A 25,577-nucleotide genomic window follows, 5' to 3' on the forward strand; every position below is an offset into this window, starting at 1 on the left:
CCTTACCTAGAAAGAAAACTTCTCAATCTGACAGTAGAGATGCTCTGAGGACTTATGATGTTCACAAGTACCCAACATTTTCTAAAATTGATTTTGTCCAGTCTCTATATAGAGAGAGTGTTTGCCAAATTGATTTGAACCCACAACCTTGATGAAAGCTCCAGTATCTATTAGCGGGACTGTATATATGAGGGGTTACATGGGACTGTATATATGAGGTTACATGGGACTGTATATGAGGGGATGTTACGTGGGACTGTATATGAGGGGATGTTACGTGGGGCTGTATTTATAAGGGGATGTTACGTGGGACTGTATATATGAGGCATGTTACATGGGATGTATATATGAGGGGGTTATCCTTTTTTATTTTATTTTTAAAAAAATAAATGTAATTTATTTAAAGGACCTCTGCCAGACATATTGCACTCTTGTGACAGTTTGGGATCTCAGCAAGACGAGCAAGTGACAGTGATGGAGAAGTTTTTGAGAAGGGAAAATGCAAATGCCGAACAGGGCCCCAGACAAAATTCTGACCCAGATGAAGGCCCTAGTATGAGTGGTCGACAAAAGAAAAAAGACAAGATGGTGAGCTCGAGGCAATACAGCGAAAGCTATCTTTCATTTGGATTTACTTTCACTGGGGATGAGACAGCACCAACTCCGCTGTGCTTGGTGTGTGGTGAGAAGCTATCCAATAGTGCCATGGTGCCAAGCAAGCTTAAACGCCATCTCCAAACGAAACACCCTTCCGTTCAAAACAAGCCGATGGACTATTTTGTATGCTTACATACAAACAATGGAGAAACGGGCAACTTTTTTGAGAAAAACCACAAAGATAAATGAGAGAGCCCTCAAAGCTAGCTACCTTGTTGCTGAACTAGTAGCTAAATCAAAAAAGTCTCACACTGTGGCAGAAACATTAATACTGCCAGCTTGTAAAGCCATTGTAAATGAGATGCTTGGCCCTACCGTGGCCAAAGAGATAGCTTAAAGTGCCTCTCTCAGATAACACAATTGCCAGATGTATTGATGACATGTCTGTGGACACTGAAACTGTTGTTTTGGAAAAGATGCACATCAGTAAGAAATTTGCCTTGCAACTCGATGAGTCTACGGATATTAATGGACATTGTCAGCTCTTGGCCAATGTGCGTTTTGTGGATGGAGAAGCCATTAGAGAAAACCGCACAGGTGTCTGCACTGATGGAGCCGTAGCCATGGTAGGGCGCATCAAAGGCTTCGTAAGTAGGGTCAAAGAAAGAAACCCAGATGTTATTGTTATGCACTGTTTTTTGCACCGTGAGGCCCTCGTTGCAAAGACCTTACCAGCAGATCTAGCTCCTGTGTTGGATGATGTTGTGAGCATAGTAAACTTTGTGAAGACGCGACCTTTGAGATGTCGCTTATTTGCGTCTTTATGTAAAGAAATGGGAGCGGAACATAAAATCTTATTGCTCCACACGGAGGTCCGGTGGCTGTCGCGCGGCAAAGTGCTGGCCCATGTGTATGAGTTGCGAGAGGAACTTAAAGTATTTCTGACAAATGAGAGGTCCTATTACTCAAAGCTGCTTGCAAGTGATGAGTGGTGTGCAAAGCTGGCATACCTGGCTGATATATTTCATTATCTGAATGAACTGAACACATGGATGCAAGGCCGAAACGAAAACCTGCTTACAAGCACTGATAAAATGAACAAATTCCGTTTAAAGGTGCAGCTCTGGCAACATATGCAGCATGGCAACCTTGAGATGTTCCCGCTCACCGAGAAACAGCATGATGGCAACACTGCTGCAATGTGCGAGGTGATTGGCAGACATTTGAAAACTCTTGAGAAGACGTTGTCATTTTATTTCTCTTCAGCCTTCACAGAATGCCTTGACTGGGTTAGGGACCCATACAGCTCAGTATCCGTTGCTGGAAAGGATATGACTTTAGGAGCAAGAGGAACTCATTGAACTGAAACAAGATCGTGGTTTAAAGCTAAAGTTTGCTGATCTTCCTTTGGACAGTTTTTGGTTATCTGTTGCCAAGGAGTTCCCCATTCTGGCCAACAAAGCTATTTTGACATTGCTCCCATTTTCAACCACATATCTATGTGAGCTGAGCTTCTCAAGCTTGACTGCGATAAAAACTAAAAACAGAGAGAGACTGAGAACCGTTGAGGAAGAGCTTCGTGTGTGTCTTTCTACCATTCCTGCCAGGATATCCCTTTTGTGTTCATCGAAACAGGCCCAGGTTTCACACTAAGTGAGTATAAATACATTTAGAAACTATATTATAAACTATATGTATAATATGTACTGTGTTAGAGTGTCATTTTGTGTCATTTTGGTAGCTGGTGTGCCCCAGGATTTTGTAAATGTAAAAAATGTGCCGTGGCTCAAAAAAGGTTGAAAATCACTGCCCTAGTGCATATGCCGGGTGTATCACGGTCAGATGCATACGGGGGTCTGTCTCTTTGCCTCACCACTTATCACTTAGAAAAATAAAAAAAAAAAGAAGGAAAGATATCTGTGAATATGCACAGATTCACAAATATGTTACCCATGCACAGTATCTAACAGATCACTTACACGTGAAGACTACAAAACCATAAAACAATCATAACAGAGACCTCATATCAAGACAGGCCCCAATCAGGGAGGATGAAAAGAAGGGGAATTTGTGGTGAGTAATTTCTTTGAATTTATAAAACAATATAAGTAAATAATGACAATGTAAGTGGGAATTATAATACAGGTGGTAAATTAAGGATTCCTAAAGTAGAAGAGACATATTGCAAAGGAAAACCAAATACTTGGTGAAATGGAACAAAGTGCCAAATTTTCTTAGTAAAACCTAGTAATTATGTGGGGTTAGAAGGGACAGAAGTAAATATGTCCTAAAAATCTCAAATAGGAGTGAAGGGTATGAAAGTAAAAATATTATAAGAGCTTCATTTATTGAGCTATAATAATGAGGCAATGGTGGCCTTTTGGCTTTTTGAGTAGCACCTTAAAAAAGGTGGCAAAAAGGGAGCCAATCTCTGACTAGTTAGGTCAGTTGGATAAAGGATCGCCCAGACACACCAAGTTGCAGGTTCAATCCCTGGTCAGGGCACAAACAAGAATCAACCAATGAATGCATCAATAAGTGAAACAACAAATCAATCTTTCTTTCTCTAAAATTGATCAGTCCTGAAACAATAAAGTACATAGAAGAAGACATAGGTACTAAACTCATGGACTTGGGTTTTAAAGAACATTTTATGAACTTGACTCCAATGGCAAGAGAAGTGAAGGCAAAGATAAATGAATGGGACTACATCAGAATAAAAGGTTTTTGCTCAGCAAGAGAAACTGATATCAAAATAAACAGACAGCCAACTAAATGGGAACTGATATTTTCAAACAATAGCTCAGATAAGGGCCTAATATCCAAAATTTACAAAGAACTCATAAAACTCAACAACAAACAAACAAACAATCCAATAAAAAAATGGGAAGAGGACATGAACAGACACTTCTCCCAGGAAGAAATACAAATGGCCAACAGATATATGAAAAGATGCTCAGCTTCATTAGTTATTAGAGAAATGCAAATCAAAACTACAATGAGATACCACCTCACCCCTGTTAGATTAGCTATTATCAACAAGACAGGTAATAGCAAATGTTGGAGAGGCTGTGGAGAAAAAGGAACCCTCATACACTGTTGGTGGGACTGTAAAGTAGTACAACCATTATGGAGGAAAGTATGGTGGTTCCTCAAAAAACTTCAAATAGAACTACCTTATGACCCAGCAATCCCTCTACTGGGTATATACCCCAAAACCTCAGAATCATTGATACGTAAAGACACATGTAGCCCCATGTTCATTGCAGCACTGTTCACAGTGGCCAAGACATGGAAACAACCAAAAAGCCCTTCAATAGAAGACTGGATAAAGAAGATGTGGCACATATACACTATGGAATACTACTCAGCCATAAGAAATGATGACATCAGATCATTTACAGCAAAATGGTGGGATCTTGATAACATTATAAGGAGTGAAATAAGTAAATCAGAAAAAAACAAGAACTACATGATTCCATACATTGGTGGAACATAAAAACGAGACTAAGAGACATGGACAAGAGAGTGGTGGTTACCAGGGGTGGGGGGAGGGAGGACGCAGGAGGGAGGGAGGGAGAGAGTTAGGGGGAGGGGGAGGGGCACAGAGAAAACTAGACAGAGGGTGACGGAGGACAATCTGACTATGGGCGAGGGGTATGCAACAGAATTTAATGACAAGATAACCTAGACATGTTTTCTTTGAATATATGTACCCTGAATTATTAATGTCATCCCATTAACATTAATAAAAATTTATTAAAAAAAAATAAAAAAAATAAAATTGATCAGTCAATCAAAAAATAATTAAAAAGAAAAATATGAAGCCAAGAAGAAAGTGGTTGATTCATTTTCTAAGAAAGACTAGTATGATGGCCTGAATGGTGATGGCCTGACTGGTGACGGCACAGTGGATAGATGTCGACCTGGGATGCTGAGGTCCCAGGTTGAAACCCTGAGGTCACTGGCTTGAGCATAGGCTGATCTGGCTTGAGCACAAATTTGCCAGCTTGAGTGTGGGATTATTGACATCGTCCTATGGTCACTGGCTTTAGCCCAAGATTACTGATTGCACAAGGGGTCACTGGCTTGGCTGGAGCCCACCCGTCAAGGCATGTAGAGAAGAAATCAATGAACAACTAAAGTGATGAAACTACAAGCTGACATTTCTCATCTCTCTTCCTGTCTCTCTGTCTTTGTCTCTTGTTTGCTAACAACAACAACAACAACAACAACAACAACAAAGATTGGTATGATGTGAAAGCATCAACTGTGTTCAATATAAGAATTGGAAAAACAGTAGTCATAACTCAAGGAACCAAAAATCACATCAGATGATCTAATGGTCATGTTTACCTGATCTTACCTGATATGCAGAATGATAATGTTACATTTAGAAAATTCATGCTAATTACTGAGGATATTCAGGGCCAAAACTGCCTAATTTCATTACATGGATCTGATCTGTGATGAGATGTGCTCCATAGTAAAAAAATAGCAGACCATGATTGAAGCTCATGTTGATGTCAAGACTGCCAATGGTTATTTGTTTCATTTATTCTGTGTGGTTTTACTACAAAATGTAACAATTAAATTCAAAAGACTTCTTATGCTCAGCACCAACAGGTCCCCCAAATCTGGAGGAAGATGATAGAAATCATGACCCAAGAGGTACAAACAGATGACTTGAAAAAAATGGTCAGCCCTGGCTAGTTGGCTCAGTGGTAGAGCATCAGCCCAGCATGTGGATGTCTTGAGTTTGATTTCCAGTGAAGGCCTACAGGGGAAGCAACAAACTGCTTCTCCATCCCTCCCTCTCCCACTTCTCTCTCTCTCTTTTTGTTTTTCTCTTTTTCCCTCCCGCAGCCATGGCTCAGTTGGTTTGAGGGAGTTAGCCCTGGGTGCTGAGGATGGCTCTGTGGCCTCTGCCTCAGGTGCTAAAAATAGCTCAGTTGCTAAGCAATGGAGTAACTGGCCCCAGATGGGCAGAGCATTGCCCCATAGGAGACTTGCCAGGTGGATCCCCACTCGGGGTGCATGTGGGAGTCTGTCTCTCTGCTCCCCTCCTCTCACTAAAAAAAAAAAAAAGAAAAAGAAATGGTCAATAAATTGGTTCCAGATAGCATTGGAAAAGACAGAAAGGCCTGTCAATCTATTTATCCGCTTCATGATATGTCTTCATTAGATAGTCAAAATGCTGAAGAAGCCCAAGTTTGAATTAGAAAAAGCATAGAGCTTCATGGCAAAGGTAGCAGTTTTGTTGGTTTTTTTTTTTTTTTGTATTTTTCTGAAGCTGGAAACGGGGAGAGGCAGTCAGACAGACTCCCGCATGCGCCCGACTGGGATCCACCCAGCACGCCCACCAGGGGCGACGCTCTGCCCACCAGGGGGCGATGCTCTGCCCCTCCGGGGCGTCGCTCTGCTGCGACCAGAGCCACTTTAGCGCCTGGGGCAGAGGCCAAGGAGCCACCCCTAGCGCCCGGGCCATCTTTGCTCCAATGGAGGCTTGGCTGTGGGAGGGGAAGAGAGAGACAGAGAGGAAGGAGGAGTGGGGGTGGAGAAGCAAATGGGGGCTTCTCCTATGTGCCCTGGCCGGGAATCAAACCCGGGTCCCCCGCACGCCAGGCCGACGCTCTACTGCTGAGCCAACCGGCCAGGGCCAAAGGTAGCAGTTTTGGAAAAGCTACTGGGAATGAGACAAATGCTAAAGTTGAATGAGCTGATGAATATAAGCCTCCAGTCCAAGAACCTGTTCAAAATTCAGACATTTAATGGTGACAAATAAAAAATCCTATTTGTAATTTTTTTTAAAAGAAAGCACTAGGGGATTAAACTGTCTAGAAGGCAGGAAAAGGCTGAACAAGTGTTCTTGTATATTATTACAGAAAAAGTGTTTGATAGTGAATGTCAGAGAAGGGAAGGTAATAAAATTGAAAAGGTGAAATACTACTCTTTAAGCCTTAATATGCTATTCACACGAGTTAAATAGAAAGAAAATTATACAGGATACAATAGGACAACATGATAAAATTAGAAACACCCAGAATGAATGGCAGAACTCAGGAAAGAATTAGAAATAACAACATTTTAGGAATGAACAAGACCAAACTGGAAGGAATCCAGGAGTAAATAAAAATGGCTTCTAGGCCCTGGCCAGTTGGCTCAGTGGTAGAGTGTTGGCCTGGCGTGTGGAAGTCCTGGGTTTGATTCCCACCCAGGGCACAGCACACAGGAGAGGCACCCATCTGCTTCTCCACCCTTCCCCCTCTCCTTTCTCTCTCTCTCTTCCCCTCCTGCACCAAGGCTCCATTGGAGCAAAGTTGGCCTAGGTGCTGAGGATGGCTCCATGGCCTCCACCTCAGACGCTAGAATAGCTCCAGTTGCAATGGAGCAATGGCCCAGATGGGCAGAGCATCGCCCCCTAGTGGGCATGTTGGGTGGATCCCAGTTGGGCACATACAGGAGTCTGTCTCTCTGCCTTCCTGCTTCTCAATTCAGAAAAATACAAAAAAAAAGGCAGCTAATGACTTAAGAAAAATAGTGTTAAAAGAAAAAAAATTAAATAAAAAAGATGTAAAAACAGAGGAGGAAACGTAATTATCTTTAATAATTAAAAACAAGTAAAGAAAATTAACATATAGATAATAGATAATAGTAGTTTCTGAAGAAAAAAACAAAAATAAAGAACAAATAAAAATATAATTAAAGATATTGTTATTGAAAATCAATGTTTCCCTCTCTTTCCCTTTTGCTAAAATCAATAAATTTTTTTTAAAATTAAAAAGGAATTTTAAAAGTTAGTAATAATAATAGAAGCCTTAGCAGGGTGACTCGGTTGGAGCATCATCCCTATATGCCAATGTGTGGGTTTGCTTGTTCGGTCACATACAAGAATCAACCATTGAATGCACAAATAAATAGAACAACAAATTGATGTTTTTTCTCTATCTCTCTCTTCCCCTTCTTCTCTCTCTCTAAATCGAAAAAAGAAATAAAGATAATGTTGAAAAAAGTTGAAACTATATATTGAAAATGTACACAATCTACCTGAGAATACTGACCGAAAATGACCAACAAAAACACATAGTCTAGTAAAATTACTCAATGTTATAGGAGAAAAAAATTGGGAGGCAAAAGAATAGATAATTTATAAGGGAATGAGTATTAGATTCTCATGAGATTTTCCAGCAATGCTTTTTGCCACAAGAAAATGGAGTACCACAAGTAAGATACTCAAGAAAAGTGACTGAAGGTTTATTCTATCTAACAAAACCGATTCTGAAACATAAAAGCACAAGATGTCACCAACATACAAGAACATGCAAGAATGTGGTTTCCATGAGCCCTTCCTTAGAAACCTATTAAAGTATTATGGTTAGAGAGAGAGCAATAAAAGTTGATGGTGAGCATTAAATATCTATTACTTTCAGAACTAAGATTAAATGTGGACTAAAGTGAAGAAAGCATTGTTTGTAAAGGGGACATGTGCTCACAATATAGATATAGTTCAACTGAAAAATTAGAGGAGCCCTAACCAAACAGTTTGGTTGTTTAGAGCATCATCTAGAAGCGCAGAGGTTGCATGTTCCATCCCTGGTTAGAGCACATACAGGATCAGATTGATGATCTTGCTTCTCTGCTCTCTCTCCCTCTCTCTCTCTCTAAAACCAGTCAATAAGTTGTTTTTGTTTTTTTAAATTAGAGTATTAGTACTGTTATACTGAAGCTGTTGTGTATATAACATGGGATGAATGAAGTGAACAATTTTGGACTATAATGATTCTATAATCCCCTATGTACTTGTGAACCAGTGAGAAGGAAGGAGATACAGATGTCATATAGAAGAGGTTAGGAAAAATCATCTAAATTGGATTTCGAGGTATCAGAATGAACTCTTGTGTTATTTTATCCTTCAAATATGTAGATATTTCCTACCTCTGTCTTATGAAGAGTTCCCCAAATGACTAATGCAATAGCAATGAGAATCCTAGCACTCAGATTGTTATCTGTAAATATCAATTTCTAAAAGGAACAAGGGCTCTTTGGAAAGGTTGCTGATTTGGGGTCTAGGCTAGGAAACACACAAGGTCACTCTAGAACAATTCTGTCACACAGCACTACTAACATGTGGAATAAATGTACAGTAAGGATTAGTGCTCAGAAAACAGCAGAATATATGCAATCACCTATGTTCTTCTTTTCTTCTCTAGTGAGGCATGTAGGACCAGGACACATGAGCAAAGAATAATGTACATGGGAAAAGGACCCCAGGATGACTTCTTCTGCATGTTCATAGGGAAATTGAAGGTATAAAGACCAACTGGTTGAATATGTAGAAATGGGTGTTGTGGACAGGGAAATGGCATCATTTGACAAGAGGTTAGTGAGAACAGCGTCTATACCAGTGGTGTTGACATCTGCTACAGCAGGGTTACCCAAACTTTAATGTGAAAGAATTAGTAGAGGGATTTTGTTAACAGGAGAATTTTGACTGAGTAGGTTGGGGCTGGGACCTAACATTTTGTCTACTGAAAAAGAAGTAGGATTTGTGCACTTCCCTTGAGTTAATTCAGATATGCTTATCTAACTTCTTGCCAAGAAATTGAAAAAAGGGTGACTTTAAGCTTTCAGTGCCATGCGTGTTTGTTTTTCTTCACTGCTGTAAGCAAAACCTAAAAATATGTAGCATTCTCTTAGAGGTTGGGCAGGGATAATGAGCAGTCCAGAAATGGGAGACCTTGTTATATTAAAAAAAATTTAGTAAAATTGCTGACTACAATAACCATGAAGGCTGACACTCTTTCTCTAACTTACAGCTCTAGTAGAGGTATCTGGAAAGAGCCAATTTGTGTCAGTGGCTGCTTCTTTTTGTTTTCAGCAAGGTATTACAGGTAAAGTTTGAAGTCATGGTAATAAGGGGATAGAATGTGCAGAAATTCTGGGGCTTTACTAAGTTGAAAAAGACAACTGTTTATGTACCCCTAAATATCAGAAGAGAAGACTTGGCTTAGAGATTTCTCATAGCCCATTAAGATATTGTGGCATTCACACACACACACACACACACACACACACACACACACACACCAGAAAACAAAGATAAGGTGAAGCAAAAATAAAATTAATAGAGTTTTCTTCTCACTTAAACTTATTGTTTCAGATAATTTCAAGGCTGCCATCCTTAAAAAGATGTTAAGAACAGTTTGAAAACCACAAGAGAAAAACAAAAATAACAAAAATGAATAGGTTGATCATGGAAGTAGGAAATAGGGCAAGTTTAATAACTACTTCTCGAAACAACTTTGGATGTGGTTACTGGTACTTGAGACTGTCTTGAAGCAAACAAAGTTTACTTAATAGTCAATGGAATTATATTAAAAAATTAAAAACACTGAAAAACCTGGCCTACCCGGGTTCGATTCCCGGCCAGGGCACACAGGAGAGGTGCCCATTTGCTTCTCCACCCCTCCCCCTCTCCTTTCTCTCTGTCTCTCTCTTCCCTTCCCGCAGCGAGGCTTCATTGGAGCAAAGATGTCCCGGGCGCTGGGGATGGCTCTGTGGCCTCTGCCTCAGGCGCTAGAATGGCTCTGGACGCAACAGAGCGAGGCCCTGGTGGGCATGCCGGGTGGATCCCGGTCGGGCGCATGCGGGAGTCTGTCTGACTACCCCCCTGTTTCCAGCTTCGGAAAAATGAAAAAACAAAAAACAAAAAACAAACAAAAAAACCTGGCCTACATGTCTCCAATTGTTTGAATCCTAAGGCATTCTACCAAAGAAGGAATATACTCCAACATCCAGTTAATCTATATTCCAAGGACAAAGGTTGGACCCACAGAATATAATATTAATAGACAATGGAAATTCACTCAAAGAGCAGAACTAGGGTTTAACCCAGGAACTTACTACACTACAGGGTAGTGGGCGTTTATAATTCCTACCCAAGATTTCACCGTTGCTATGGATAAGTAACTTCTGTGTTTCTCATTCTTACTTTTTCAGAGTTTCAACTGCAGTTATCCTGTTCCTGCTCCACTATTATTTTGTATTACATGTATGGGCAGGAGGGAAATAATTTGTTTTATAGTTTATATGTATTGGGGCCATGAAATTCACAACCTGACCTGATGGAGAAGTTTGTGCATCATCAGATATTCTGGATTTTGAGGTAATATAGAAATTAAATGGGAAATTCAACTCTTTTCTTTAGGGGGGAGAGTATTCTATTGTAAGAAGATGGGTACACATAGATATTTTAGGTGGTCAGAAGGACAGACTTTTAGAGATTGCCGATTATCCCTTTAAAACCATTGTTTTCTTTTTCCTGGGCAAAAGCTTCCAGTGTAAACAAAATTTCTGGTCTTACTGTTGCTAGGCATGATCATTTGACAGAGTACTTGCCAATGGAGTGACATCTAATTTTTAAAAATTTATTTTAGAGAGAGTGAAAGGGAAGGAGAGAGAGAGAAACATCCACTTGTTGTTCTACTTATTTATGCATCCATTGGTTGATTGTTACATGTGCCTTGACCAGGGATCAAACGCTGCAGCCTTGGCATATGGGGAAGATGCTCTGATCAACTGAGCCACCCGACCAGGGCAGATCTACATTCATATGGGCAATCTCTACATCGCTTTAAGTATTTCCTTATAATGGTCTTCTTTTCTTTCCCCTTCCCAATAGAGGAAACACACTATCTTTCACCTATTAAGAGAAAAAATTCAGAAGTTTAGCATCCTTTGTAGGTAAGGCTGTAGAAAATTGCACTCTGACTTATTGCTGGTAGAAAGACAAAATTGCATCCAGAGCCATTCTAGCACCTGAGGCAGAGGCCACAGAGCCATCCTCAGCGCCCCAGCCAACTTTGCTTCAATGGATGCAACAGAGCAACAGCCCAGATGGGTGGAGCATCGCCCCCTGGTGGGCGTGCTGGGGCGCATGCAGGAGCCTGTCTGACTGCCTCCCCGTTTCCAACTTCAGAAAAAAAAAAAAAAAGGCAAAATTGTACCATCCCTATAAAGTACAATTTGGCAATCTATATAAGATTGTAAGTAAATTTCCCCCTTTGAATTTCTTTTTTTTTTTTTAAGATGAACTGGTATTTTTTTTTAATTTATTCATTTTAGAGAGGAGAGGGAGAGACAGAGAGAGAGAAGGGGGGGAGGAGCTGGAAGCATCAACTCCCATATGTGCCTTGACCAGGCAAGCCCAGGGTTTCAAACCGGCGACCTCAGCATTTCCAGGTCGATGCTTTATCCACTGCGCCACCACAGGTCAGGCCCCCTTTGAATTTCTTTTTGGAATGTATTCTACCTATACACGCGTCAAATGATGCATGTATGTGCAATGGTTGACAAATTAAAAACAACATGTCTAGTTGTAAGGATTAAACAAACTACAGCATCTCTCATTTTATGTAAAACTTTCCAGCTCTAAAACAGAATGAGGAAGCTCTCTGTACTTACATGGCAAGATCTTCAGAAGAAAGTGAAAAAAATCAAGAGCAGAATAATAATATGCTGTGTTTTTGTTTTGTGAAAGCAAGAAAGGATAAAATTTCATTTATTTTCAGAAAAATTCTATAAGGACACATAAGTAACAATTATAGTACATATAAAGGTAGGGTGACTGTATAATATGTCTTCCAAATGGTAGCGTTTCTACAGTGAAAGGGCGTGTTATTAATAATTACTCCGGAACAACAGATGGAAAATGCACTGTCCCGCACAAACTGGGATGTATGACCAGTTCGGGTATAGAGTACGAGGGGCTATGTGGACATTTTAATTGTGTTTTACAAAAGACCCTCTTTGACTTGAATTGGCAATTAAATCTTTCTTCACCACAGGTAGTTTAAGAGCTATCTTAATGAAGAACGGTAAACCATAGACGTGACACACGGAACTTAATAAAAACGCTGTCGTTTTGCGTACTCGGAACTTATTATGGTTGCACAAGCAATTTACCCCCTTTGAGTTCGTCCGCCAATCCGGAGTGGGAGCGTGCGAGTTTGAGCTTGTGTGAGAGGCCTGGGCGGGCCTCCGGCTTGAGGAGTGGAGCTTCCCGTCACTCAACGCCGGGGGCGGGCCTAGCGCAGGCTCACACACTCGGCGCTCTGGCTCACACAGAGGCTACTCTGTGGCATCTCGAGTTCCCTCTAGCTCCGCCTTGGAGGACTATACTCGTTTTCTTTTTGGTTTTGAGGCCCAGCTACCTCGGCTAAGCTGGAAGAAAGATGGCGGCAGCTGTGCGACAGGATTTGGCCCAGCTCATGAATTCGAGCGGCTCTCATAAAGACCTGGCAGGGAAGTGAGTATTTCCCAGGGCTGTGGGAAGGGGCGGAGAGGGAAGCCACAGACTTGTTCTCCTTGGGATGGAGACTGCTTTCGGATGTGTGGTTAGTAGCCGGCCTGCAGATCAAGGGGGCGGGCCTGAGGTCGGTTGTGGAGGCAAATGTTGGAAGCAGCAGAGAGCTGGATGGAACCTTGTGCAGGGAGCCCTTCAGGCCATAGAGCTGGGGGGATTGGCAACTTGTTCAGCCCCCGATAGCATTCTTACTTGCCTTTTAAGATTCTGGAAGCGCGGTCTGAGGGTCGACGGCCTTCTTTGCCGTCCCTGGTACCTCTTCCTATCGCTGGCTGGACTGACCAAATTCTGGCCAGCCTCTCTTTTTAATTGAGGGAAATTTATATTTTGGGACCACGATGCATAATTTTTTAGGGAGATAGTTTCTTCAGGTTGTTGGGGTTTGAGGAGGTATGGCCGCTATCACGTCCAGTATCATTTGGACCATGTACCACTTGGTCCAGTATCATTTGGACCATGTTCTGTGGGCCCTTGTGTTTTGGGTCCTCTTTCTCCACCACCAACTCGGAAGAAGGGCACCTGGGCACATGTCCTCATAATATGGGTCAGGATGTGTAGAATAGTGATGTTTGCGGGAGTCTGGATTATCTGGCAATTTTGTTGTAATTTATGTAGAAGGCTTAGGTCCACTCCAAGTTAAAATTGTGACACATGCCTGTGAACAGTGTTGATCATAGGTAGATACAGATATTGTCTGTTTCTCTTTGTAGGTTTCACAGCGCTGTTCTTTTATAATGAACATACAGTATGCTTCTCAATTGATCCCAATATTTCACCCTGACAGTTAAGATTACTTTGATCTCTATTAATGGGATACACCTGCTCTTACATTGAAACCCTGTGTTTTATATAGGCTGTTTTTCCTTTTCTTTGGTGGTAAATGTAAGCTACTTTTATCAGTGAGAAATTTTGCATGTATCTTGGTCTTTACTTCCTGCAGCAATTTCCCTTTCAGGAAAATGAGGATAATCAGAGGACTTATTCTTGACTGGGACAAAATGAGTAGGTGTGTGTACATGCACTTATATCACACTTACACCATATTTCCCCATATATAAGACACTCTCATGTATAAGATGCCCCTTAATTTTGGGGCCCAAAATTTGAAAAAAAAAGTATTACATAAAGTTATTGAACTCGTTTTATTCATCATAAAATTCATACAACTCTTCATCACTGTCAAAACTCCCATCCATTAGCTTGTCCTCATCTGTGTCTGATGACGAATCACCGTCTGTCTTCATATTTTACCTCGTCCTCAGTTCCACCTATGCCTTTTGAAATGCCACAACCGCTGTATAAGATGCACCCAGTTCTTAGACCCTAAATTTTTCAAAAAAGGGTGCATCTTATACATGGGGAAATACAGTACATCACTTAAAACAGTACATAACTCTTTGAGCATTAGATTATCTTTGTTACTATTATTGCTATTAAACAGTTATTAACTTCATATTGAATTATTCTGTGGGTTGGAAATAAGTTGAATATGTCTTCATGGCACAACGCTTATTGCATGTATATTTTATAGCTTTGGATGAAAGTAAAACTAATATTTCCCCCCATGCTTGCTTTCCTTTATGTTTTGTTGAAGAAAATAAGTGCATTAATTATCAGAAGAGATGTAGTTTTCATGTATTTTCAGATATTTGAAACTCAAGCATTTACTTCCTTAGCTCTGAATTGCAGATAAGCAACAGTTCCTATATTGAGTGCATCAGTTACTTATTGCTGTGTAACAAACCAAACAGTGATGTAAAACAACTACTATTTTTCAAGATTCTTTAGGTTAACTGGGCTGTTTTGCTGGTCTTGTTTGGGCTCACTGGTGCAATTAGCTGGGGCTGGTGGGCTAAAATGGACACCCATACATCTCTGGCTATTGGCTGGGCCTCTCTCGCAACACATGGTCTCTTATTCAATAGTTTAGCTGAGGCGTCCTTATAGGACCAAGAGGGTGAGAATGGAGGCTGGAAGACTTCTTAAGGCTAGACTTGGAAGTCTCACATTATTTCTCAAGTACTGGTCAAAGTAAGTCACAAAACCATCCCAGATTCAACGGGAGGGGAAATGAGTTTACTATTTTTTTTGGGGGGGGGGGGGGAGAAGTGGCCAAGTTACATTTCCAAAGCACATGGTCAGAGGGAGGTATAATTTACTGGAGGCCATTACTGTAACAGTCTACCCAACGGGGTTATTGTGAAGATTGAGTGAAATAATGTGCTTGGTAACTGGTAGCCAGTGCTTTCTGAAGAAAGTTTTGGCCTTGCCTGCTGGTATGTATCTGGTCCTATCTGAGCAAGAATGTGTCAGGATGTTTATTTTCATACCAAAGCAGTTCCTCTAGCTATATGTTTCATGAGAGAACACTCTTGAACTATATCAGTAATGTTTGGGGTTCACATTAGGAGCTAAGTAACAAAGGGTTTCATATTAAGGAATGATGGAGAAAATATTTCTAAAATATAGATACTGTGAGTTCCCAGCAGTTAACAGGCTATCTGTAACAGAGTATTCAAAAAATATAAATTGATTCCATGAATGCTAGAAAGGTGCAGAGCTTAAATTTGAATCCAAGTTTGTCTACTCTAAAAAGCACATTTTTAACCTATACTGTTTTTCCAAAACTTCAATTGAAAATGCTTTCCTATAACTATGAATCAACACAGCAGTGTAAAATTGATATAATTGGCCATATGAAAAGCATTTTTGCAAATTTTGTACATACATGCACTGTTTGTTTTCTCATATAAAGCTTTAGAAGAGGAGGAGCTGCTTTAAAGGGAACATTTGAGTAGATAGCTGTTGTGATAGCCTGTCTTATTCAGTTAGCTAAAATCTACTTGGTTTTTCAAAATTAGTTCAGATGTTCTTTCTTTCTAAAGCCTTCCTTGAACAATTACCAATATACACTTATACCCATACACACACACACAACTTGGTTAGTTGCTCTTCTTATGGCCAGTGACATCCTATATACTTTTTAACCTCTACCATAGAGCTTGGATTTTAGATATTTGTTGAGTTAATCCTATAGAAATAGAACCATTTATGTTTTTCTTTTCTTTCCAGTTCTGAGGTATGGATAGTACCAAGGAAAAAGAAAATAGACTCTGCTATCTTACAGAGGTAGACTTTGGATTAGATTAGACTAGAACTCTTAAAAAATGGTGGACACTCACACACACACAAAACCACCCACCGACCCAAAGGATAGACTGTATAAGCTTAAACGCCCCTTCTAATTCAGATATCTGGTTCTTTGTTATTCCCGTACCCAACAGTTTTAGTGGTTCCATCTCAAGAGTGAAGTTCCCTGACTTCTAGTGTTTACTCTGTGCCAAGTGCAACTTTACTTACATTTTTATTTTTATTTAAAAACTTTTTTACTTATCTTTTGATTTTTTTAAGAGGGAGAAGAAGAGAGAGATATCAATTTGTTGTTACATTTATTTATGCATTCATTGGTTGGTTCTTGTATGTGTCCTGACCAGGGATAGAACCCATAACCTTGGCATATCAGGACAACTCTCTAAGCAACTAAGCTACCTGGCCATGCTATTTACATATTGAATAACCCTTAGAAAGTAATATTATTTATATTACATATGAGAAAACTGAAGTACAGAGGTGAAATACCTTGCCCCAGGGTCACACAGCTAGTGGCAAAGCCCTTACCTCCAAATACATCTACTTTTTGGCCTATATTGTTTTTATCTAACTAGACTACATTTCAGATAGTGAAAAAAAATTTTTTTTGTCTAGAATGCCTGTCTTATCCGTATTCGGTTCCACTTAGCAAAAAGTTGAAATATTTAGAATAATGCTTAAAGATCAACCTCATTGGGAAATTATTTCTCCTAAAAAGTTATTAATACCTGTTTTTAAGATTGTCTTTATTTTTCTTTTAATTTTTGGAATTTTTATTATAATATGTCTCTCTGGATTTGTTTTTACTCATCTGTGTTAGATAGTTGATTTTTTTTGTATTTTCTGAAGTTGGAAACGGGGAGGCAGTCAGACAGACTCCCGTATGTGCCCGACCGGGATCCACCCGGCATGCCCACCAGGGGGTGATGCTCTGCCCATCTGGGGCGTTGCTCTGTTGCAACCAGAGCCATTCTAGCGCCTGAGGCAGAGGCCACGGAGCCATCCTCAGCGCCCGGGCCATCTTTGCTCCAATGGAGCCTTGGCTGTGGGAGGGGCAGAGAGAGACAGAGAGGAAGGAGAGGGGGAGGGGTGGAGAAGCAGATGAGCGCTTCTCCTGTGTGCCCTGGCCAGGAATTGAACCTGGGACTCCTGCACGCCAGGCCGACGCTCTATCACTGAGCCAACCAGCCGGGGCCTATCTATGTTAGATAGTTTTTTTTGTGAAATAAACCTTGGTAAAACTTGGTGGCTTAAAACAATAATTGTGTTGGTTGGCAGTGTGGCTGGGACTAGCTGGATGGGTCTTATCTGCTCCACATGGCCTTGGTTCCACACGGGCTCCCACATGTTTCTTTAGTCAGCTGCTTGTCAAGTAGGCAGCTCTATTTCTGTGTGTTGGCTGGGGCTGTGGAGGTGACTTAGCTACGTATTTCATTATTCAGTAGGTTAGCCTGGCCTTGTTCATGTGACAACAGAGATAAAAACACATGTAAGGCCTCTTGAGGTTTAGTTTGAGAACAGGTACTTCACTTCTACTGCATTCTATTGGTCATAACAAGCCCAGATCAAAGGGTGGGGAAATAATTTACCTTTTGATGTGAAGAGCTATAAGGTCACCTTGCAAGGGGACATAGATACAGACAGTAAAAGAATTGCAGCCTCTTTCTGTAAATGCTCCATTGCATTATCCTGGTTGAGCTTCATTTTATTTCTTGATTCAATAGATTGGATTTTTTCATTGTCCTAAGAAGTTTTCAGCTAAATTTTTTTTAAAATTTGCCTCTGTTCCATTTTATTTCCTACTTTAGGACTCCACTGAAACCCCTATTAGGGTTCTGGATGACCTTGAATAATCTTCTTGTGTGTCTGTGTAATACATAATTGAAGGAAATAATGGCTTATCTTTGAAGACATTTGACTTTTGACTTTAAATTCAGAACTACAACTTTCAAGCAAGAGTGGCACCTTGGATCTAGTACAGGGGTCCCCAAACTACAGCCTGTGAGCCGCATGCGGCCCCCTGAGGCCATTTATCCGGTCCCCGCCACACTTCCGGAAGGGGCGCTTCTTTCATTGGTGGTCAGTGAGAGGAGCACATTGACCATCTCATTAGCCAAAAGCAGGCCCATAGTTCCCATTGAAATACTGGTCAGTTTGTTGATTTAAATTTACTTGTTCTTTATTTTAAATATTGTATTTGTTCCCATTTTGTTTTTTTACTTTAAAATAAGATATGTGCAGTGTGCATAGGGATTTGTTCATAGTTTTTTTTTTATAATCCGGCCCTCCAATGGTCTGAGGGACAGTGAACTGGCCCCCTGTGTAAAAAGTTTGGGGACCCCTGATCTAGTAACTTATAGATTCACTTTTCTTTATGATGGCTTTGAAAACTTAAAAGTTGTAGTACACTAAAGAAATATAGAAATGGCACCTTAGAACTGTAGATTGCCTTTTTAGTTTAAATTTAAAACAAAGTTTCAAGCAAAAATGGCACCTGAGATCCAGTAACTTATAATTTTTAAAAAATTGATTTGAGAGAGAGGGAAACATGATTTGTTGTTCTGCTTACTTATGCATTCATTGGTTGATACTTGTGTGTTCCCTGACGGGGATTGAGTCCAAAACCTTGGCATATCAGGACGATGCTCTAACCACCTGAGCTACTTGGTTAGGGCCAATAACTTAAAATTATAGACACACTCTTTTTTGTCATGGACTAGAAATGTAAAAAAAAATCTGTGGTGTATCATAAAAAAACTGGAAATGAGAGCACTGTGAAAGATACCAGAGTAGATAGACATGAATGAACATCAAAGTTAACAGAATATATAGTGACCTCTGAATGTTATTTTTATTTGGTATTGTTTTAGGTATCGTCAGATCCTGGAAAAAGCTATTCAGTTATCTGGGGCAGAACAGCTAGAAGCTTTGAAAGCTTTTGTGGAAGCAAGTAAGTGGAATGAAAAGTCTGTTTGCTTTGTGTTGCTGAGTAGGACTTTAAAGTTTGCCTAAGCTTTGTTTTATATCAAATGATCAATATGATTTCCAGGAGATTAAATGAAATATACAGGATGGGGCAAAAGTAGGTTTATAGTTATGAGTACGCAAAACACAGTTTATTCTTCTATGATTATTTATTAATTATTGTATTCTCCATATGAGCTATAAATCTACTTTTGCCCTACCCTTTTCATTGAAATTGATAGATTTATTTTAGAATTTAAACTATTTACAACTTGATTTTTTTGTTGTTGATATTTTTCTGAAGTGAGAAACAGGGAGGCAGAGAGACAGATTCCCTCATGCGCCTGACCGGGATCCACCTGGCATTCCTACCAGGGGGCGATGTTCTGCTCATCTGGGCTGCTGCTCTGTTGCAACCGGAGCCATTCTAGTGCCTGAGGCGGAGGCCATGGAGCCATCCTCAGCGTCCAGGGCCAACTTTGCTCCAGTGGAGCCTTGGCTGTGGGAGGGGAAGAGAGAGACAGAGAGGAAGGAGAGGGGGAAGGGTGGAGAAGCAGATTGGTGCTTCTCCTGTGTGCCCTGGCTGGGAATTGAACCCGGAACTTCCACATGCTGGGCGACACCCTACCGCTGAGCCAACTGGCCAGGGCCTACAACTTGATTTTTTGAAAATGAATTGTCTTTAGCGATATATTTCCAGTTAAGATTTTGTATAGTTGTCAATAATAGTAACTGATGAGAGACAGTATAGCATTTTGACAAAGAAAGTAGTCTGGATTCAAATCCTAGTCTGCTTTTTTATTAGCTGTATCATCTTGAGTAACTTATTCAACCTCTTTGTGCCTCCTTTCCTTGTCTGTAAAGTGAGGATATGATACATACCTGTAGTAGGTATGTATATATACATAATTAAGTACTTAGAATAGAACCTGGCATATAATAAGGGCTATATAAGTATAAACTGTTCCTGATGTTAAGATCATTCTTTTTGAATAGGAACTAGAGTAGTAATCTCCGTTCTTCAAGACACTTTCCCCCACATGACTTCAAACAGTTATCTTGAAACTTACTCAAAAGTCAAGTTGGAATTGGTACTGCATTATCAATATCAATGATAGAAGGAAAAAAAAAGAAAAATAATATACAAAACAACAACAAAAAGCCCCCAATATTAATTATACTTGACAGTACTTTACAGTTTACAATGTGCTTTTACACATTATCCATCACAGGTTCCCTGAGACTACACAGTATAGATATAGATACCCTTGTATAATATATTGTAAAATTAGTCTCAAGAGTAAGTGACTCTTTTTCCCAAGGAAATTTAGTCAGTGGCAGAGCACAAACTGGAAACTAGCTTTTCTGTGATCTATAGTCTTTACTTGTATTTCCCTGAGAAGTGCTAGTTTGTATAGTAATTTCTAACAGTTATGTATCTATTGATGCTTGTAATGCAACTTTTTAGTCACAACCAGTATTTAATAATGAATTCCAATGAATGTATTATAGACTGATTAATTACATGGTCTGTAAGTTATTGCCTCAAAATTAGAGCCTACAATATGAAAGGAACTGGCAGTGATTTCAGAAGAACCTTTTTTTTTTTTTTCCAAGTGAGAGGAGGGGAGATAAAGAGACAGACTCCCGTATGCACCCAGGCCGGGATCCACCCAGCAACCCTCTCTCTGGGACTGATGCTTTGTCTATCTGGGGCCCATGCTCACAACTGAGCTATTTTTAGAGCCTGAGCAGGAGGTTCCACAGAGCCATCCTCAGCATCCTGGCTGATGTGCTCTAATTAATTGAGCCACGGCTGCAGGAGAGGAAGAGAGAGAGAGAGAGAAAGAGAAAGGAGGAGGGAAGAGGAAGATGGTGGCTTCTCTTGTGTGTCCTGACCAGGAGTTGAACCCAGGACATCAACACGCTGGGCTGATGCTTTAACACTGAGCCAACCAGCCAGGGCCAGAAGAATTTTTAAGACCATTGAGAACATTGCACTGTAGTAGCAAAAGAATAGTGCTTTTGGTAAACTTTGACTTTTATGTCAACTCTGAATCCAAAGAACTGCCAACAAAAACCTTCTTTTGTTAAATCATTTATATCAACTGCATAGTTTTTGGACTATCATTTATCTTCACAGTAACTGCTGACTTAATACAGATTATGTAACCTGACCAGGTGGTGGTGCAGTGAATAGAGTGTTGGACTGGGATGTGAAGGACACAGGTTTGAAACCCTGAGGGCGCTGGCTTGAGCACGGGCTCACCAGCTTGAGTGCCGCGTCACTGACTTGAGTATGGGGATCATAGACGTGACCCCTTGGTCACTATCTTGAGCCTAAAGGTCACTGGCTTGAAGCCCAAGGTCACTGGCCTGAGCAAGGGGTTACTCGCTCTGCTGTAGCCCCCCTGGTCAAGACACATATAAGAAAGCAATCAATGAACAACTAAAGTGCCGCAAGGAAGAATTGATGCTTCTCATCTCTCTCCCTTCCTGTCTGTCTGTCCCAATCTATCCCTCTCTCTGACTCACTCGGTCTCTGTCCCTGTCTGTCCTTCTCTCTGACTCACTCTCTGTCTCTGTCAAAAAAAGAAAAGAAAAAGAGTTTAGCTAAGCTTGGTTCACAAGCATAATGCATTTAAAAATATGATAGTATTAATAATAACATTTGTTGAGTGCTATGTGCCAGGTATTGTTCAAAGTGCTTTATGTGTATTGCATTTAACCTTCACAACAATCTTACCCACATTTTACAGATGAGGAAACAGAAGCATAGAGGCTTTTTTCTGAGGTTATGTTATCAGGAGTGGTGGAAGCAGTGTGGCTCCTTTCATCCTTAATCACATACAGTAATAACCTCTTAGCTATTTATAAATAAAAGTCATAAAATATGTCACTATATCTAGTGCTGACCTAAGTTGTTTTTTTTTAATACTTTAAAATTTTTTTGTTGATTTAAGGAGAGAAGAAGGGAGAGGAGAGAGAGAAAGAGAGAGTGCCATCAACTTGTTGTTCTACTTATTTATGTATTCATTGGTTGGTTATTGTATATGCCCTGAGCAGGAATTGGATTTACAGCCTTGGCATATTGGGATGGTGCTCTTATCACCTGAGCCACCTGGCCAGGGCTCTAAATTCTTATTGGAAAGTATAAGTGATAGCAACTATGAGTACTTGCTTTATTTAAATTTCATGAAAATTATTTCACTATTTTTTTAACTCCTTTTTGTAGCTAGGTGCGATATAAGGACGTAGATAAAAATATAGGTGTTTGTATGCCTTTACTTTGTATATAAATAAAGAAGAGAAAAAACTAATGTAAAATTTTCAATTGTTAAAAGTTTTTTCAACTGTTTCTATTTCTTAGAAAAGTTATGGTAGTTTTATTATTTTGGTGAAGTCATGTAATCAAATAATTCAGGATAAGGAAAACTTATTCTCTAATATAAGATGATAGGGGTGTGAAAATCTAGAAATAATACATTGTAGGTTTTACTAGTATATATTGTTTTTAGTATTAATTTCAGGTGAAGATTGATTGCTTAATAAAAAATTTATAAATTACTTTTCTTATCTCTTTTGTTTTTGACAAGTGGTAAATGAGAATGTCAGCCTCGTGATCTCTCGACAGTTGCTGACTGATTTCTGCACGCATCTCCCTAACTTGCCTGATAGTACAGCCAAAGAAATCTATCATTTCACCTTGGAAAAGATCCAGCCTAGAGTCATTTCATTTGAGGAGCAGGTAAAAATCTAGAGCAGGGTTTTTTGAACTTGAGATAGTAGCAGTTATTTTGAGAGATATTATTACATTTAAAGGAAATAAATCATTAAAGTTCATTTGTCAAAACTTTGCTAAACAGCATTTTATAATATATAATAAGATATTGGGATATTGTCACTCTAGCTGATATTTGCTTATTTATTACAATTTGATTTTATGTACCAAACATTGCTCTTTAGACAGCTTTTAAAAAATCAGTTAAGTTGTTAGTTATGCTGAAAATGTAGGAAAATTCCAGTATGTTGTTTACTATTTTGATAGTCTATGAATACAAAATTCATAGAAAAATTTGGGTAGTCTAGATAAACTTTTACTATTTATACTTGCCAGCTTGATATGTTGAATGAGAGCATGGTAGCAATAGATAAACTTATTTATTTACTTTAATTACTTAATTCAAAGCAGTTGATATAATATGTATACCTATTATTTCAGGTTGCTTCTATAAGACAGCATCTTGCATCCATATATGAGAAAGAAGAAGACTGGAGAAATGCAGCCCAAGTGTTGGTGGGAATTCCTTTGGAAACAGGACAAAAGTATAGTAAATAGTGGATACACACACACATAATACATATAAAGGATATATATAATTGTTCGCTTATGTTTTTCTTACATTCTAGTGTTGGAAACAGGTAATAAACAATTTAATAAATAAGTAAATTAGAATAAATAAGTATGTTAGAAGGTGATAAGGGAGAAAAGAAGAGTCAGGGGCAAAGTTGAGAACAGGTTGTATCATTAAATAGGGTGATTGGGCCCTGGCCGTTGGCTCAGTGGTAGAGCGTTGGCCTGGCGTGCAGAAGTCCTGGGTTCGGTTCCCGGCCAGGACACACAGGAGAAGCACCCATTTGCTTCTCCACCCCTTCCCCTTCTCCTTCCTCTCTGTCTCTCTCTTCCCCTCCCACAGCCGAGGCTCCATTGGAGCAAAGATGGCCCGGGCGCTGGGGATGGCTCCTTGGCCTCTGCTCCAGGCACTAGAATGGCTCTGGTCACAACAGAGCGACGCCCCGGAGGGGCAGAGCATCGCCCCCTGGTGGGCAGAGCATCGCCCCTGGTGGGCGGGCCGGGTGGATCCTGGTTGGGCGCATGCGGGAGTCTGTCTGACTGTCTCTCCTCCTTTCCAGCTTCAGAAAAATACCCAAAAAAAAAAATAATAAATAGGGTGATTGGAGTGGTGGAGTGCTCCTGACACCATCTTCTTAGACTTTTGAAGGAGTTAAGGGAGTGGCTGTCAGCTCTCTGAAGGAAAAGTATTAGTAGATTCTCTTAGAGAGGATGGTTCCTGCAAAGGCCCTAAAATGGGAGCATGCTTGGAGTGTTTTAAGAAGAGCAGGCAGACCGTTGTGGTGGAATGGAGTGAGCAAAGGGAAGAGTGATAGGATGAGTCAGGGAGTCCTGGGGTCTTTTTTTTTTTTTTTTTTTGTATATTTCCGAAGTTAGAAGTGGGGAGGCAGGCAGACAGATTCCCGCATGTGCCTGACCGGGATCCACCCGGCACGCCCACCAGGAGGCAATGCTCTGCCCATCTGGGGTGTTGCTCTGTTGCAACCAGAGCCATTCTAGGTCCTGGGGTGGAGGCCATGGAGCTGTCCTCAGCACCCTGGCCAACTTTGCTCCATTGGAGCCTTGGCTGTGGGAGGGGAAGAGACAGAGAGGAAGGAGGGGGGAGGGGTGGAGAAGCAGATGGGCACTTCTGTATGCCCTGACCAGGAATTGAACCCCGGGACTTCCACACGCTGGGATGATGCTTTACCACTGAGCCAGCCAGCCAGGGCTGAGTCCTGGGGTCTTTAAGCTATTGCAAGGCCTTTAGCTTTTCTTTGAGTGAAATGAGGGCGAGACATTGGGACATTTTTTACAGAAGACTGACATGATCTGACTTAAATTTTTAAAACTCATTCTGACTACTTAGTTGAGAATTAACTAGGCATGCAGTGATAGAAGTAGAGCCATTAGGTGGCCTTTTGCATTATTGCAGATGAAATGGAGATTGTGAGAAATGTTGGATTCTGGATATGTTATTAAGGTAAAGCTAAGGATTTCCTGGTTGCTGGATATGGTGTTTAAGAAAAAGAAACAAGATAAGTTCTGATTTTTGGTCTGAACAGCTGGAAAAATGGAGTTGCCATTTACTCTGTGGTGAAGAACAGGTTTTGAGGGAAGATCAGTAGTTCTATTTTGGACATGTGATAATCAAATGGAAATATCTAGTAGGGAGTTGATGGTATTAGTCTGGAGTTTAGGAGAGAGGTCTGGGCTAGAGATACACATTTGGGAGTCATTGATATACAGATGGAATTTAAAGCCATTACATGGATGGGGAAGAGGACCCACTACTGAGGCCTTGAGCACTCCAAATTAAGAGGTCGGGCAGGAGGAAGATGTAGCAAATGAAGGGTAGCCACTGAGGTAAGAAGAAAACCAGCAGAAAGCAGAGTGTCAGAGTGTGGTGTCCTACAGGCCGGATGAGGACATTGTATTGAGAAGAGGCAGGTGTCCATCTGTGGTCTTCATAGGTCAAGTAAGATGTGAGGGTTAGCTGTAGGATTTAGTAATGTGGAGGCCATTGGCTATCTTGACAAAAGCTGTTTTGGTGAACTGGTGAGAGTGAAAGACTAAAGTTGTTTAAAAAGAGAATGAGAAGAGAGAAACGAGATGGTGAGCAATTGTCAGAGGTGACTTGGGAAGTTTTCACAAGGGGAAGAGAAATAA

General features: G+C 40.4%; 1 protein-coding gene and 1 pseudogene across 2 annotated transcripts in view; both read left to right on the plus strand.

The window, feature by feature from the left end:
• Positions 1-1,037: 1,037 nt before the first annotated feature.
• On the plus strand, positions 1,038-6,369 carry LOC136406498 (small ribosomal subunit protein eS1-like; annotated as a pseudogene).
• A 6,314-nt stretch (positions 6,370-12,683) lies between these two features.
• Positions 12,684-25,577, plus strand: part of COPS4 (COP9 signalosome subunit 4) — a 32,536-nt gene continuing 19,642 nt past the window's right edge. Inside the window, exons 1-4 of one of the 2 annotated variants that reach the window (XM_066385838.1) lie at positions 12,684-12,904; positions 18,982-19,061; positions 22,672-22,823; positions 23,298-23,401. In XM_066385838.1, the coding sequence (XP_066241935.1) occupies positions 12,831-12,904; positions 18,982-19,061; positions 22,672-22,823; positions 23,298-23,401 (410 nt within the window). In that variant the 5' untranslated portion in view covers positions 12,684-12,830. The remainder of the gene's footprint in view (positions 12,905-18,981; positions 19,062-22,671; positions 22,824-23,297; positions 23,402-25,577) is intronic. The other variant, XM_066385837.1, reaches the window with a different exon arrangement.

The sequence above is a fragment of the Saccopteryx leptura genome, chromosome 5 (genome assembly GCF_036850995.1).
Source record: "Saccopteryx leptura isolate mSacLep1 chromosome 5, mSacLep1_pri_phased_curated, whole genome shotgun sequence".
Lineage (NCBI taxonomy): Eukaryota > Metazoa > Chordata > Mammalia > Chiroptera > Emballonuridae > Saccopteryx > Saccopteryx leptura.